The following is a 17671-nucleotide window of genomic DNA, read 5'->3' on the forward strand; positions in this document are numbered from 1 at the left end:
AGATATAGGTTGTTAAGAGCAAAAGCGAGCCTGTACACAATTCTAGAGACAGTTGGCTTTATTAAGGATATGGACCCTCTTAGGTCAATTCTACTCCAGTGAGTGGCCCCACACCCAAGAGTGTCTGAGCATCAGGAATTGGCTGAAGGGGTTTACAAAAATGAGGACAAAAATTAGGTGGATAGGGAATGAGGTGGGTCTTAGGAGAGTTGTGGGAGGGATGCATATGGTCAATACACATAGAAGGAAATTTTCAAAGATTAATATAAATAAATAAATAATAAAAAATTAAATAACTGAAAGCTGGTGAGATGGCTCAGTGAATAAAGGTGATTGTCACTAAGCCTGATGACCTGAGTTCAATCCCTGGGACCAAAATGATGGAAGGAGAGACCCAACTGGGTGCGGTAGTACATGGTAGTAAATGCCTGTAATCCCAGCACTTATGCTGCCCTTATGTCGCCTTTATTGTCCTTTCTAGCCAAAGCTGCTGGTCTCTGCCTATGTAGCATGTGACACATATCCAGCATGTGTCTGTATCAAGCCCCTTCCAGACCGACTACCCCACAGTTCTCTGATGAGGGAGATGTGGGCTTCAGCCTGGCCCCTCCTTCCTACCAGCTGGCTGCTCTGGTAGGAATCATCATTCCCTGTCAGCACCTTTTGTCATCCTGAGTTGTCATAATGAATGAACAATTAGCTGTTGAAAATATGAGATTCCATGTTTGTCTCATTTCAAGTAGAAAAGGTAAGGTAAACGATGATTTCTAAATTTTCAAAAGGCTGCTTAGAGATTCAAGTGTATACATAAATATTTATATTTTTTCTCTTAGCTCTCAGAAAGTCTGAGTTGAGTTACTCGGTGGCTCCTCACCTGCAGTGCTCATGCCAGCAGAAGGCCCTGAGAGTTTGGCAGGCACCCAGATCCCCAGTTGTCGCCTGAGACCTCATGAGCCAGAATCTCAAGTATTGGCTCATTTCCCTGAGTTTCAATCACTCTCCAGGTGATTCTCTGGTCTGCTAAGAATAAGAACCAGTGAGCTCAGGACCAGGAAACCCCAAGGTCTCCAACTCCCTGAAGGCTGTGTGGAAATTTAAATAGCTCCACATCCCAGGTGATATGGAGTCAAAGGAAATGAAGTAATTGTGTCTGAGTTCAGTCTTTACTTCCAAAGATACCCCCAATGAAATCAGCTCAAACACTTGTTCCCAAGGGAACTAATATGTTTTCAAAATCTATGATTGTGAGTGAGAAATGTTGAAGCTGCTGATCAGCCAGGAGAACTGCCCACACAAGACTCCTGCGGTGAGTGTTCCATCCTCAGATTACAAAAGGAAAATATGTACTTATGGAAATTCTAACACAATCTTATAATCTTAGTTAGTTTGTATAAGTAACAAAAATGATTATAATACTTCCTAAAAATGACCAGTTTTTAAAATCTGATAAATTTAATTCATATTAATATATTGAGCAGCCATTTGAGAAAGATAGCAAATCGAAAAAAGTAAGCACTTTACATGCTTTTACATGTGATGCTTCCATAAACATTCAAGCACTTCTCCAAAAGCTCTCAGATGTCAGCAGGAGAAGTTGACTGAGGCTGACATTTTTGTGTAATTTTTTAAATTTTTTTTACAAAAATTCATATTTTTTTAACTCAGACTCAATTCTATGGCTTAAGCATGTTTAAGTCCTAAATTTTTCCTATGAATGTGGACATTAAAATTCTTAATTCCAAGAAGATGGAACTTCTGTGTGACTCAGTGAGACCTGTTATAGGTTGGGCTCAAGCATAGCATCTTGTCATTCAGCTTTCTTGCTTTTGTCTTCTGAGTAACTCCCTTTTTGAGTTAGAAGATTCAAAACTTGATATCAAATCATTCTTTAAAAAATTTAATGAACAATCATTCTCTTTATCATTATACCAATTTCAAATTCAAACAGATTTACAAAGCAGAATTTGGAAAGAGGGGAACTCTTGGAAACAAGAGCTCTCTGTTTCCCCTGCTTTCTACTGTGGCACATGAGGTTTTGAAGGAGTCAACAAACATGAGGATATTGTAGAAGGACTGAAGTGGGGAATGCAGTACACAGAGCAGGAAGCAAGAGTCTTACATCCATGCCACCTACAATAAAAGTTCAAAATATCCAGTTTGTGTAATGGAGTTTTTATTTCTGTTAGACAGAGGATTTTGCCATAAAAATCCATTCTGGTTTAAAATCAGGAGTTTCCTGCCACAGGATTGAGAATTACAGTTTTCTCCCAACATGCTAGGCCCTAAAAGTCATTTTCTTTTGTAATCAAGACCCAAAAACCTGTCAGTGTCAAGATATAAATATGGAATGGCTGGTATCAAGTTCATTATTTCCTAGAGATGCAAGACAGCCCAGAATGTCCTGTAGGTTTCCACAGGAGAGACGGGAATCAGATGGAAAATACCTGACACTGATGTGAGGTCTTTTAGCACTGACCACACAGTCCAGTCTCTGAGGTTTCTTTTGTAAATAGATGAGTTTGGAACTAAACACAGGAAAAGATCTAATGATATTTAAGATGACTTAGAGCCTTCCAACACTGGCAAAGCATTTTTACAGTTCATGCCTAAAACACAGTGACGGAAAGAAAAGAAAAAAAATTGCAGGTACAGGAGACTCATTAACCTCTTGTGAAGTCATTAAAAATGAGCATGTGTTTCAGTGGTGGGAGAATGGCAGGTTATTTAAAACCAACTAAGGATCAAAATGAAGACAATGAACTGAAATATGATCGCTTTAAATTTCTAACCCATTACAGCAGTTCTACTCTGTATGTTTACTAATGTCCTTCACTTTTAAAATGCAAGAAATCGCTGTCTACCTTTGCAACTGTCTTTGCTTGTAGTATATGCTAGCAACTATTTGAGGCTGCAGCTGAAGGCCAGTGTTATGAGCAACAGTTAAGTAAGAAGAAGATTCAGATAGAAGTTGCTTCATCCTGAAAACACTGCATGAAATCAAATAAGACACTTAAGAGTAGCATGTGAGTATTGCTCTTGCATAAGTGTTTCTTACTCTAGATCACAACAATACACACAAAATAGCGTGAAAAGCAGTAAAGCTACATATTTTGATATTTAGTATCACAATGACAGAGTCTCTCCTTAGAATGACTGACAATATTGTTTGATAAGAGACAATAGCAATTTCCAGTCCAGAGTCAAACCATATATTAATTCCAGGTTCATATTTCTTCAAAACATGTTTTCATTCTGCTAAAATTGTTCCATTTCCTAGCTATACATCCTAGCTATACATGGCCAATCCACTGTTCTAAAACCTGTCATTCCCAACTAGACACTATATTTCTATTGATAATTTAAAACAAAACAATGACTTTATTCTCATAGATTAGTGCATCTCTCAGCTTTCACCAGAGAAACTTCCTTATGAAGCAGATGGGGATTAACATAGAAACCCACAACTGTCCTATGTGACAAGAATAAGAGACTGTAGAGTGCTTAACTATGAATAGGACACCTACATCAAACTTCTGCACCCAAAGCTCAGGGATCATTGTGGTAGAGGGGGAAGAAAGATTGTAGGAGCCAGAGGTGGTGGATGACCACTAGGAAACAGTTTTCCAGACAGCTATTAGTTGCTTACATGAACTCATAGAAATGGTGACAATATTTGCAAGTCCCATGTAATCACATGCCAGACAAAATCCCTGCATAGACATAAGGAAATGGGTAAGAAACACTACCTGAGGAGTACCAATGGTTGCTGGGAAGGGGAGAGTCAAGTCAGTCCTTTTAAGGGTGTGACTTTGGAGGATACAAATTTGACTCTTTAGGATTCTCTCTCACTCTCTCTCTCTCATATACATATATATGTGAGAGTGAAATTGATTGGGGAATAATAATGGGATGGGAAAGAGGGGAGAAGATCTAAATACAATAAAATATTGTGTGAAATTCACAAAAAATCAAAAAAAGCAAAAAAAAGGCATTGAAACATTAAGTCCTGAATAAATGTATTCCACTGCATTTACCAGGTCTTTTCATTTTCCAGCTCCTTCCACAATTTCTATTCACAAAATGATTCTGATAAACATAACCACAGTGCGTGGCTTCCTCCTCCTGGGATTCTCTGACAACCAGGAGCTGCAGATCCTACACGGTTTTCTCTTCTTGGTGATGTATCTGCTGGGCTTGGCAGGTAACTTCATCATCATCACCATCACAATGATGAAACTGCAGTTCCAATCGCCAATGTATTACTTCCTGAGGCACCTTGCCCTTCTTGACATCTCCTTACTTTCTGTCACTGTCCCCCAGTCTATCCACAATTCCCTGACAGGCAGTGGCTGCATTTCCTATGCTCAGTGTGTGCTACAGGTTTTCTTCTTCACATCTTTGGATTCTGCTGAGTTGGCCATTCTCACAGTGATGTCCTATGACCACTATGTGGCCATCTGCCTCCCACTGCACTATGAAATCATAATGAGAACAAGCAGGTGGGCTGTGACAGCTCTGTGGATAAGTGGAGGTATCTCAGGAACTTTGTACACAGCAACAACATTCTCTATGAGATTCTGTAGGGACAAAATCATCCAACAATTCTTCTGTGATGTTCCACAATTGCTCAAACTCTCCTGTTCCAGTGATTACCTTGGAGTGATTGGTGTGGTTGCTCTTATGTCTTCATTGGGGTTTGCCTGCTTCATCGCCATAGCCCTCTCCTATGTCCAGATATTCTCCACAGTCCTCAGGGTGCCCTCTGCTGAAGGTAGGTCTAAGGTCTTCTCTACCTGCCTGCCCCACCTCTGTGTGGTCTCATTTTTCACATCCACAGGTGCCTGTGCATATCTCAAGCCAACCTCAGACTCTCCAACTACTCTAGACCTCATCATCTCCATCTTTTACACAGTACTACCCCCGACACTCAACCCTGTTATCTACAGTCTGAGGAATGAGACCATGAAGGGGGCTGTGAAGTTGATTTTAGGTAGCACATTCATTCATTCAAAAACATTTTGTCCTGTTTTTAATAGCTGTCAAGTTAAACACAGAAATGTTTTTAGTCATTCGGATTCTTTTCATTAGTGATGTCAGTTAAGAGAGATACACTTTACCTGTAAATGAAACATGTTATATAATAATAATCCTCATGGAAGGACTTCTGATTTCTTAGCATTTTATTATTGAAATGATTTTTGCTTCTTCAAATAATAAGAAAAGAAATAGTCACAACCTTGTAACATTGACCTAGTACTTCTGACCTCCCAATGTACTCACACAGGACACACTGACAACCAAGCACATGATTTCATGGCAGACAATAAAAATAACCAAAGTGATACTTCTACACAAATTTCTACTCAATAAATCATAATTTTTCACATCTACCATTCATTTTCAATTTTTTGTTTTAAATTCAACTTTTTAAATGTAACATCCACATATTAAAATGGAATCTTATGACATCACCACTTTCACTTTTTATTATTATAATTTTCTTAGTCACAGTTTATAATACAACCTGAAATTCATCTAACCATTCACTCATTAACATATATTAAGTATTTTTAACATTTTATTCTTTCAAGTAATGCTAAAAATTGAAATTTTTCAGGGTGTGGTGACACATGACATTAATCCCAGCACTCTAAACACAGAGCAGGCAGATCTCTGTGAGAGCACGCGAACCTCTTCTACATAGAGAGTTTCAAGTCACTTAGAGTACAGGGGGACTCTATGTAAAAAAAGGGTTGAAGTTCTGCCTCTATTATTCTAAAGAAAATGTCGATTGAATCAAAGTGTACAATATGTTCATCTCCCTTAAATTATGTGACCATACGCCTTTCCAAAAACACTACATCATTCTATGGGACAATTAATAATGTGAGGCCACAACATCTCTGTTCTAAAACTCTTATGTTATTATTGCATGAGGAATGATTCATAAGGTTGAACTCATAGCAGGTGCCTGTCACACAATGGTAAGCAGTATTGGGGATGTTGAAAATTAGTTAAAGTAGCAATAATTTCATTTCCTAAGTGTTTTCAAGTGTGTGACAGCTCAACATTCCAAACACTGATAATACTTATCAATTGCAAAATTTCTTTTCATTGTATGCAGTTTTCTTTGATGTTTTATAAGAAATTTCATAGGCATGATAATTCCTTGATTTATGGAACCAAAAAAAATTTGTTCAGTTCCTCACTATTTCAAGTGTTCAGGCCATGAATTCTATGAAAATTTTGTATACAGCATATTAAAATGGAGATTTTCAAATTAGCTACAACAGATCAGGTAAGTTCTCCAGATTATAATCATAAATGATAATCATAAGATCATTCACTTCTTCAGATAGTAGACTCTACAATCTGCTTACAAAACATGTGAATTATATTTGATTCATTTTGAGGTATCAATAAAATACATTGAAACAATTTTAAAAATGCTTCCTTTGTTGCTTGTTATTGTGTTCATTTCCTAAATTCCAATGTGAGGAAATCAATTCTTTTGTCTGTCTTTGTATTTTCATTTTTATTGTATTCAATTCCATATGTTTGTTAAAACATATTGGATCATAATTACTGCAGGACTTGGATCAAGTCAGTCTCTGTCTCATAAAGTATTTTATTTAGTCTGCTACCTTTATAATTACATATATATTGAACTTCATTCATTGTGCTAATTTAATGTAATTATTAGCCTTCAGATAATTGAAAATGTATGTTAAAATTTTAAATATTATCCCCTATAAAACTAGTTTTCTTTTCCCCTATAAGTTAAAAATCCTTTGTTGTATGCTCCAAATAAAAGAATTGGTCATTCTTTTGTGAAATGAACACATTTGCCAGTAGAAAAGCTATGCAATTTACATTTGTGGAGTTCATTTAACAACAACTCATGTTCTGTCCATGGAAAGTCTGTGATGAGCAACCCCAGACCTTTCAACACCTTAACTGTCAGGTAGTGATGTTACTCTTCCTTCTAAATGATGAAAGAGAAACTCCCTCTCCTGTTTCCCTGCATCTAGAATGCAGGCACATGACCTGAGCAGCAACACTTCATGCTCCCCTAGAAACAGAGCTTAGAGAAGAGCACTGTAGGAAAGGAGTACCTAACAAACAGCATTCATTTCTAAAGTGAAAGGCTAATGCATTCAATTTTGTAGATGGGTCTGTGAGTGTAGAAACTAGGGCTGGAATCTTCAGAATCTTCAGTTCCTGAGGTCATCTGTGTCAGCAGCATGGGCTGTGCTGAGCTGTTCATGGCCCTGGGCTCATCATTTCCATATTTCATTATGTGGCCAGACAAGAGACTCTGTGGCACCAAGTGTTTAAATAAACTTTTTTCTTTGAGACAAAGCCTCCATGTACCTGCAGGTGGCCTGGAAATATCTATCTAGATTAGTCTGGCCTTAATCTCACAGAGAACCCCCCTGCCTCTGCCTCCAGAGTGCTGAGATCAAAGGCATGTGGCACCATGTCTGACTAAAGAAACATTAATTTTTAATTTTTGGAGAAAGAAAAATGCAAAAATATTATCAAAAATTATCTACAAATAGAAAGAGGATACAGCAAGTACAGTATTATTTTTATAACCTTGTAATTCAAGGCTTTGGTGTCACCATTAAGAGCCAAAGAAGAGGTGGAAGGAAGACTAAGTTGCAGGTGAAATGTCCTCCTCGTGCTATGTTCCACATCGAGCTTACCATCTTTACCACTGAGGAAGTGAAGAAATGGTTCCCAGTGTGACCCTGCAGGCACATGTTTCCTTCTTTGCTTCAGTGTCTGTCATATATCTCCAATAAAACACATCTGTATTCATGCGCCTAAAACCTAATGTGTTGCTATTCTGAGCACTCAGTCGTCCTGTAACATCTATGCCAAACATTATTCTTTGTGAAGCTGGGTTACTCCGTGATGCTGAGAACAGGATTCTGAGTGAGCAGGTGAGCTGAGAGGTGTCAGGGCTCCACAGACAGCTGCAATTTCTTCAGTTCTAGTTACTTAGTCAAATGTGACACAACATTACTAAACACAAATTTCAAGAAGAAATATTTAGTGTGTTATATTTGCTTTGGGAGAAAGACTTTCTCAAAATTGTTTACTGTTTAAAGGAGCTTTGCTAAAGAGTGTGGACTTGCCTTGAGGAAACATAAACACGGATGAGCACTGTTGTGGACGAACACTTCCTCACTGTTTCTTTTGAAATCTAGTGTATTGGTTTGAACAAAAGAATTCTCGTATTCTGTGTTCACATAAAAGTCTTAGACTGTACATATTTTAAGAAAGGAAATGCTGCACAACACAAGCTCACCCTGACAAGAATTTGCATCATGTACTTTATAGGTTGTACACACAAAATAGACACTACTTTTCTCTTAGTCACTTAGTGATCCTTTGGTCATCACATCCACTGTTGCAATTCTCTGTGCATGTTTCAGGCACACTTCATTTTCCTTGATGATTTCTCCATATAAGAGTGAGAGGTGCTTCCCAGTATCCATGCCATGTGGCTAATGCCTGCCTATAAATCTAGCTCCATGGGATCCAATGGCATCTTCTGGCCTTCGAGTGTACCCACACACCTGCGTATAAGCAAATATATCAGGAATTCATGTCTTTAGCCTACCTACGAAGCTTCTCTTCCAATCTAGTTAAGAACTCACACCCCTGTCACCAACTCCACCCTCTCTTCTGGCCTGAGGATGAGTCTGCTGCACCTCTCTCAGACTCCTGAGGATTGGTTTTGAGAGTCTTCTAAATTTACAGAATATCTTCACCTGGACTTAGAAGCTTCACCTAGCCCTAGTTAAGCACATAACTTTGTGGACAAATGTGCTGTGCGCAGGCGCGCGTGCGCACACACACACACACACACACACACACACACACACACACAAACATACACACAATTTTCACATATCTTATGGCCACCCGCCCACATGCTACTCCTCTTTAGGTAAGAACCCAGGCACTTGTTACCAACTCTACCAATTTCAGTTGCCTGTAGAAGACTCCTCTGCTCCTCTTCCAGATTAGGAAGCTTTAGCTGTAAGACTCTCTACCTTCACAGGACTGCTCCTGGGAGCAGAAGCTTCACCCAGCCCGAGCTGAACCAGCATCACTTGTGACACCCCATTGAAATATCAATACCGAGGTGCCTCAACACTGATATTTTTTGAGACAAAGTCCCACTGTGTAGCACTGGCTGGCCTGAAACTCACTAGGGAGACCCAGCTGGCCTCAAAGTCACAGATGTCTGCCTGCTCCAGCATCCTGAGTGCTGGGATTAAAGATGAATATCACCACCCCCAACTAGTCTCATGACTTTTGATTTTGTTTTGTGACCCATTTTCTTTACCAAGGCCATCTGTATGACCAATGGATTGCAACTCTCCATGGAAGTATAGTGGGGTCATCAGGGGTAACACAGATGAAGACAATGACTTCCCTTCTCTGAGTCTATCAATGGCAACAAGGTTCTGAACATGAATGAGCACATAATTCAGGCATGGATGGAGGAAAGACTAAGGGCAGTACATCTTACTTGCTATTGACCTATTCTTATTTTAAAATTTTATTTTTATTAACTATTTAAGGATTACATATAATGTATTTTAATTAGCTTTACCCTCATTAATCCCTTAACTCCTCCCAAATACAACTTCCCTCCTTTCTCCCAACTTCAAGTCCTCCTTTTGTAAACATATCCTCTAATATCCAAATTGTGCTGCCACTTGGGGGGTAGTCATTTACTGGAGTGCTTGACTTTTTATTTTAATGAACATACTGAATTAATGAGCTGTTAAAAAGTATATCCATTACTGCCTTAACCATAAGCTTTCTAATATTTTATTAATCCATGTTTAGATATTTCAATAAATAATTACCATATTTTGAATTATCACAAGATTGGCAAGGGCATTCTCTAGCACATAATGAAATTTTACTTAGGTCATCCTCTATTCCATGAACTTTTCTTGTAGTTGAATATACTCTGAATCCCAATAATACTGAGGGTGATTGTGGAGACAGTGAGATAAAGAAGACATGGACAGAGAAGAAGAGAAGAGGCAAGGATAAACAGACAGGAAGGAAAAGAAGAGAAATAGATGTTGTAGAAGGGAACAGAAAAGAGCAAAATATTAGAAAAGGAAAAAAAGAAAGACCAGAAAAGCCAAAAATGTCTCCCAAGAGTACAGCAAATGTCAAAACCAAAATTTCACAAACGTAAAGACTAGTGGGGGATAAAATATGAAACATAAGAATACAAAGTAAGGGAAAATCAAAGTGCTGGAAATGTAGAAGAGGGGAAGGAGTACACATGGAAGGGCAATGAAAGAGACACAAATAATACATTACCTCAAATTGGAATAATGTATACAAACAAAATTATCTGAATAACAACACCACAATCATTATAAACTACTATGGACTGAAGGTGGATGCACAATGGAATCTGTAAGGTGCTTACCCTGCTGGCATGAGGAAAGCCAAGTGCTACAGGGTAAACCTGTAATCCAGGCACTCAGGAAACAGATCCAGTGAGAGATGCTGTCTTAAGTAAAAGTATAATGTAGGGGCTGAATAGGTGATTTAGCAGTTAAGAGCACTTACTGCTCTTGCAGAGGATCTCGGTTCACTTCTGAGCTCCCTCATGACAGATAACAACTATCCATAACTGCAGTTCCAGAGGACTGGATGCCCTTTTCTAGCCTGCATAAACTTTTCATACATGTGCTGCACTTAGAAATATATGGGCAAACATTTATAGAGGTTAAACAAAAGTAAAAAAAAAAATAAAAATAGCTAGGCATGAGTGTACATGCCTTTAACCCCAGAACTTAGGAGACAGAGGCAGGCAGATCATGGTGAGGCTGATGCCAGCATGGGGTGTCTACATTAGCAATTTCTAGGAATCCTTGGGATACACTGAGATCCTGACTCAAAAAGGTTTTAATATATCTTTTGCAACAGTCATGGATTATTGTGGAGTTCCACAACTGTCTGTGAATTTTCTAAGCCTAAGTAGCACATCTACAATGCAACCCCTACTCCTAAGGCTTATGGAACATAGTACAAGGGACAAAGTGAACAATAATGCAGCTCTCAACTCTCGTCAATGAAGCTCCCTCATGCAACAGAGGGCCAGGAACTTAAAAGGACACAAATAATCAAAGTGCAGAGAATTAGAGTCTGCACAGTTTGAGTCCTTGGACAGGACTCCTATATTAAACTCTACCCCACAGGACTTAGAAACCATTGCGGGAGTGGGAGGAAAGATTGTAAAAGTCGGGGGAGGAGGTGCATGTCCACATGGAAATAGAGTCCAAAGACTCCTGGGACCTTTCTCATGTGAATCTACAGCAATTGTGTAAGCATACACAAGACCCATACATACAGAAGCAGACAAAAACCCAACATAGAATTGTGGAAATGGCAGCATGCCCCAATCATACTCAAAAAGACCATTGGCAGCTGATTACTGCTGGGCGAGGAAGCATTGAGCTTCTTAAAGGGAGGGTCTCTAGACAGACTGACTAGATCTCAGTGTATAAACTTGCACTGAGAGATGTGTGAGGACACTAACTTGACTGGAATAGTCTTAAAACAAATGACAAAATGCTTGAATTCCAGTGGGGGTCAGGCTGCAATATGAGTGTGCCAATGCAGAAAGGAGTATAAAGATGATTAAGATGTTTGGTATTAAATACACAAAAATTCAATATAAATTTACAAAAAGATTTTACTTTAATTCAACTGTAAAATAAACTTCAATTTAAAATAAATAAGGTGAAGCCATCCAGGACGATAACTGTATTGATCTCTACCCACACTCACACACATAAATGCACACACAACATTACATGCACACATCAAGAAAGAAGAAATAATAAAAAAGAATAACGCAAAAATAATTTTAATGGTTATCTTTTTAAGGATGACAAAGGGAGAAAAGAAAACAGAACTCAAAAGCTCTCTGTTCCATTGCAGACTCTCAGCCAAATAGAGTAAATGGAGGTCAGTAGAAGTTGTCGACTCTTGTATTTACTGTGGTTTATGCTGTGTCTCAGTCTGTATCTCACATGTCTGATGTCCACAGAGTTGTCCTCACTTGGCCTTTTTCCTCCTCTGGGGATCAGTGTCCTCTGCTAGCCTCACTTACTTTGGCAAGGACTACCACTCTCCACAATTAGCCACACCATACCTGTTCAGTCATGTGTTTCCCAAATTGTTTGGGATATTGGGGTACAGACACAGCATGGATGTTGGTGTGGGCAGAGGATCTGGCTTATGACTTTAAAGATCACACTTTCTGTGTTAGTCACTCCTGGTGAGGGATGCAACTGTGAACATAGAATTCCAGAATATTCAGGCTCTATAGTAGAGAAGGACAGTGCTCCAGAATTTCATCTAGTGCTCCAGAAGCCAGAATTTCATCCCACCACTGGCCTCAGAGGCTCAGAGCTTCCAGGCTGCAGGGTTGTTGTCATTAGATGTGTCCATAGCTAGAGGCAATGGGGGGATTAGGTCTCTCTCTCTCTCTCTCTCTCTCTCTCTCTCTCTCTCTCTCATCAGCATCAAATTGATAGATAAACCCTGAACTTGGAGAAGCATAGACTTTCCCATTCCTGTGGCTCAGCCATTTTCTACACCTGTTTGTGGTGTCCTGCTGGCGAGCAAGCATGTGGAGCAATGAAGAAAGGGAACAAGAATGCGAAGTTGGGTCTTCATTTCTTATTCTGTTATATGGACACAAGAAGTTGTGAATTAGTATAGATATGCCCCATGTCTCCTGAATGGCCCTATCCTAGGTAACCATAACATAATGTCAAACAGTGGATTACACCATCATATTTATTTTCTTTTGTCCCAGGTAGCCTTCATATAACACCAGCTCAACTTAGAACCGTTTATCAGCACAATCATTTCCCTAGTGTTCTCCTTTGTATAGTTCCACCCAGCTCCTTCCTTACCTTGTTGCCAGTACTTAACAACCAAAGATACTTCCTCCATCTTTAAAACATTGTCACTTCTGGAACTTTATATCTTGGAATCTTTCACCCCATCAACTTCCAGTGATGGCCTCTGTCATATTATACTGTTCCCTTGAGGTCTATTCTCATTTGTGCCCACAGTTCATCCATTCTGTTGTTGCGTATAATACTGAAATATGGATGGACTGTGATGTACTTAGGATTCCACTGACTAAAAAGTGTCTACATTTTCCAGGAAGTCTTTCAGAAATGTATGATTTAGCGAGACACAGTTCACTAAGGATGGTCAGGCAGCAGCACACCCAGAAACCTGTTAGGAAAGTAGCTTCCTGAGTGTCACCTGAGACTTGAGTCTACATTGTTTAGTATAGGCCCGGGTCTCTAGGTTGTTACCAGCTTTGCTGAGTGTGGGCCTGGGTCTCTAGGTTGTAATCACCTACAGGAGACTGTGAGGTCTGAAAATTCTGAGAACCACCAAACTAGGAATATTAAAACCGCAAGCTCACTAAGTCATTTGCTTGTTGTGTGGAAATATCTTCCACTCCAAATCCCATGTGACAAACAAGCAAAGAAAACGAGTCACATCTGTCATTCAGTTCAGGATTCACATTAAAGGATTCACCTCTCCCACACCATTCAAAAGCTAACTGTCTTCAGCAGCATGATTTTAAATTCCATGATCATAGAAGAGAAATATCAGAAATTGTTGGTTGATTTGGTTAGGAGTTCTCACACCAAGTCATCCTAGGATGAATTTTACACATTTGTGTTATTAAAGCATGATTTGGGGTTAATCCTGACAGTACTTTAATTGTTTAAACTGAGTTAGGAAGAAGAGTAAAATTCTATCATGGAAGGAAATTCACTTTGCTGACAAACAACAGATGAAAAAAATCCCATATATGCAATTCATATAAAGTCTGTAAAATAGTAATATGGCTAGAGATTAATGAGACCCTATAAGTAGAAAGGATATTAATAGTTCTTCTGTTAATGCAACCTTAGAATCTATAAAACACTTTTTCAAATACTCTCTGATGTGAAGAGAAAGAAAACACCTTCAGTGGTATATGCTCAAGAACCTCATCTTTCTCCCAAGTCTTTAATGATTTTTATTAATATTTATAGTTTTTACATATAAGGAAATGAAAAGCCAAATATCAGAATTCATAATTCAATTCTGTTATGAAAGAATTTTCAATTATTTTTACTATGAAATGTGTGTTAAAATACTTAACTCCACAATAATGAAAGCACTTATTTGGATCACAGGAAACTGTATCTGAGACAAAGTTTCACTGTGCAGCCCTGGCTGGCTTGGTGATCACAGAGATTTGCCCACTTTTGCTTCCCAAATGCTAGGATTAAAGGCAGCACCATTATTACTGAAATTATTTTTATGGAATTTATCTATCACAGTATCATATATATTACATGTTATATATATATATATATATCAGTCTGCTGTCAACTCCGTATGCAATTTGAGAATTAAGGATGGACAATAATGCTGATTATAATTTCAGCAGTTATAACAGAAGAAATTGGAACCATGAAAATGTTTAGAAGGAAAATTCCGGTTTATTTTTTAAATTTTCTGTTATGCATTTCACTCAATCTGATGATAATTCGGATAGATTAAATTTATGATTCTTATTTATGTATTAAGAGGTTTGAGAGTCTTTCCAATGTGGCAATTAAGGTATATTTAAAACTTTAAGCTAATTCAGAGATAATCTGTTAAAATTTGAAACCAAAACCCTGTCAGATAAAAATGTAAAAAATGGAATGCTAAGATGTGAAATTTATTCTCCAAAAAACTATATGAGAGCTGAGGTAGTGTCGTGTGTCTGGACTTTTGCAGGAGAGACTGCACTAGATGGAAAAATCTCTCTGAGATTAATGCAGAGTCGGGCAGCACTGACCACAAGGCTTAGGATTCTTAGAGAAACCAGTTCTAGGTGGATGAATTACTTTGATACACATATGCCTGCACACACACACACACACACACACACACACACACACACACACACACACATATATACACACACTTGTTACGTATCACATGGTTTAGAATAAAACCCACCAAACACTAAACCATGGTGCTGAACTGTTCTTTAGAACTCACAGCTGGAAAGAAATATATGCAGGAAGAAGAGACACATCTTTACTGGCCATCAGACAGCACTGTGCAGTGTGGTGAATACCCATCCTCCCAAATCAAACCCTGCATCATAAACTGGAAAATGGTGGCTCCCTTAACTGAGAAGCAGAACACATTACTCTTCTTCCTGAAACTATGTGCAGATTCCGCATTATGCTCCTCACATTAAAGCCTCCTCACAGCAGCAGATGTCTCTGACTGCTGGTATCTCCTAGGACTAAGTCACCAGCAGCTGTCCAGTGACTTCACTAGAGGACAAGAGACACAAAGAACACAGAAAAAGTACATATTCAGATCCAGTTGCTGAATGATACAAACACACCACACATCGAATTAAACACAAATTTGAAAGTGGAATTTAAAGTTTTTGTAAGCGATTAAAATAAAATGTCTATTTAAAAATAGTAAGAGTGTTTGCAGAGCTAGTGTGATGCCCAGGGCTTGGTCACCAGCATTAAAATAAAAATAATAGTAATAAGGATTAGGAAAGCAGTAGCTTAACCCACTTGGTCCATATGTTTGTTGTACAAACTTCTGTCATAACGACCTTATGATTTGCCAGGAAGGAAAAGGGAATCACCTGCCCACAGCTAATCCATCTGCTAGACACAATGTAGAGCTTTGCAAGGCACAAATGTAACCCTACAGATGTCCAGAAAGCTTGGGTCAAAATGCCATTATTGTATTTATATTGTGACTTTAAAGTTATGGGTTTCACAAAGGTAAATGGAAGGTTTGAAATATTTCTTTGTTCTTGTTTTGTCTAAAATAAAAGTGTTTTAAATGACAAGATGGAGAGCTGACTGCATGTGCACTCGTGCAACTGGTTCTTGAACACCTGGAAGCTTCAAGCATGGATAAATGCATCATTTAAAGCATGTTTATCAGGTTCTAAAATACAATAAACTACCAGTTCTTAAACATTAGTTGCTGAAATAAGAGAAAATGGACAAACGTAATTTCTGTACTATTTCTCCAGTGCATCTCTCATATGTCTTTATTTTTCAGGTTCATGCACGATTTCTAATCATAAATCGATGATAAGAAATGTAACTACAATGAGTAGCTTCCTCCTCCTGGGGTTCTCTGACAAGCAAGAGCTACAGATCCTACACACTTTGCTCTTCTTGGTGATGTGCCTGTTATGTTTGGCAGGTAACTTCATCATTATTACCATCACAACGCTGGATCCAAAGCTCCAATCTCCATTGAGTTTCTTCCCCGAAGCAACTTTCCCTTCTCGACCTCTCCTCCCTGACTGTCACTTTCCCCTTGTCTATCTACAATTCCCTGACAGGCAATGGATATATTTCCTATGCTCAATGTGTCCTTCAGGTTTACCTCCTCACGTCCTTAGCTGGATTGGGTGTGGCCATCCTTACAGTGATGTCCTATTCTTGTTATGTGATTGTCTGCCTCCTACTGTAATATGAGGTCATAATGGGACCCAGAAAGTGTAGGTGAAACATGACAGCTATTTGGCTAACTGCCATTATCTCACAGACATTCTACACAGCAACCACATTCTCAATCAGATTCTGCAGGGCTAAAATAATCCACCAATTTTTCTGTAGTGTTCCACAGTCTGCTCAAGCTCTCCTGTTCCAATGATTACCTTGGAGTGATTGGAGTGGTTTCCTACATTGCTGTGCTGGTACCTGCCTGCTTCATCACCATTGCCCTCTCCTATGTCCAGATATTCTCCACAGTCCTCAGGATGCCCTCTGCGACAGGTAGGTCTAAAGTCTTTTCCACCTGCCTGCCCCACCTTTGTGTTGTCTCATTTTTTTCTCTCCACAGGAACCTGTGCATATCTCAAGGCAACTTTGGACTCTACAAATGTCTTAGACCTCACCATCTCTGTTTTATACAGTACTACCCCCAACACTCAACCCTGTTATCTACAGTCTGAGGAATAAGTCTGTGAAAATAGCTGCAAGAAAGTTACTGTTAAATGATAGATTCACTGGCAGATAGTTTTGTCTTTTTATCCATAGATGGCAATATTATGCAGAATTATTTTTAGTAAGTTTTATTAGTAATATGCAGTAATGTCTTTTCTGTAAACAGTAGCTATGGACATTGTCAATATAGATATTCCTCTTCTTATTTCTCTAACTCTGGCACTGAAAGCATTCTTGTTCTTTCATGTTGAGGGAAAATACAGAATTATAGCCTAGTAATACAGGTTCACTACTTCAAAATTGTCACAGTGTATATGCACAGACACATAAGTATACACAGTAAGAATTATAGTGCACATAGAATATGTACATGTGTAATCTCACAAAAATAATAAATGGTGACACCATGTACTTATAATTCCAATCACCAGTTGATGATGATTTCAATCATTTAGCTTCAATTTCCAATTGAAAATTTGATGAGTGTCCATACAAAATTTATATATTACAACAAGCCCACTTACATTTTAAGTCTAAGCACTCTACACACTGTATATTATTCAATGTAATCCACATTAAATACATGAAATATTCAGTTA

The 17671-nt window shown here is 38.5% G+C and overlaps 1 protein-coding gene across 1 annotated transcript; it reads left to right on the forward strand.

Moving 5' to 3' along the window:
• Window positions 1-4080: 4080 nt before the first annotated feature.
• Window positions 4081-17087, forward strand: LOC103740582 (olfactory receptor 14J1-like). The gene is made up of 4 exons (XM_008841247.2): window positions 4081-4990; window positions 16177-16323; window positions 16743-16901; window positions 16969-17087. The coding sequence occupies exons 1-4, from the start codon at window positions 4081-4083 to the stop codon at window positions 17085-17087; spliced, it is 1335 nt and encodes a 444-aa protein (XP_008839469.2).
• The last annotated feature ends 584 nt before the right edge of the window (window positions 17088-17671 follow it).

Source organism: Nannospalax galili, unplaced genomic scaffold (genome assembly GCF_000622305.1).
Source record: "Nannospalax galili isolate Female #2095 unplaced genomic scaffold, S.galili_v1.0 scaffold3941, whole genome shotgun sequence".
NCBI lineage: Eukaryota > Metazoa > Chordata > Mammalia > Rodentia > Spalacidae > Nannospalax > Nannospalax galili.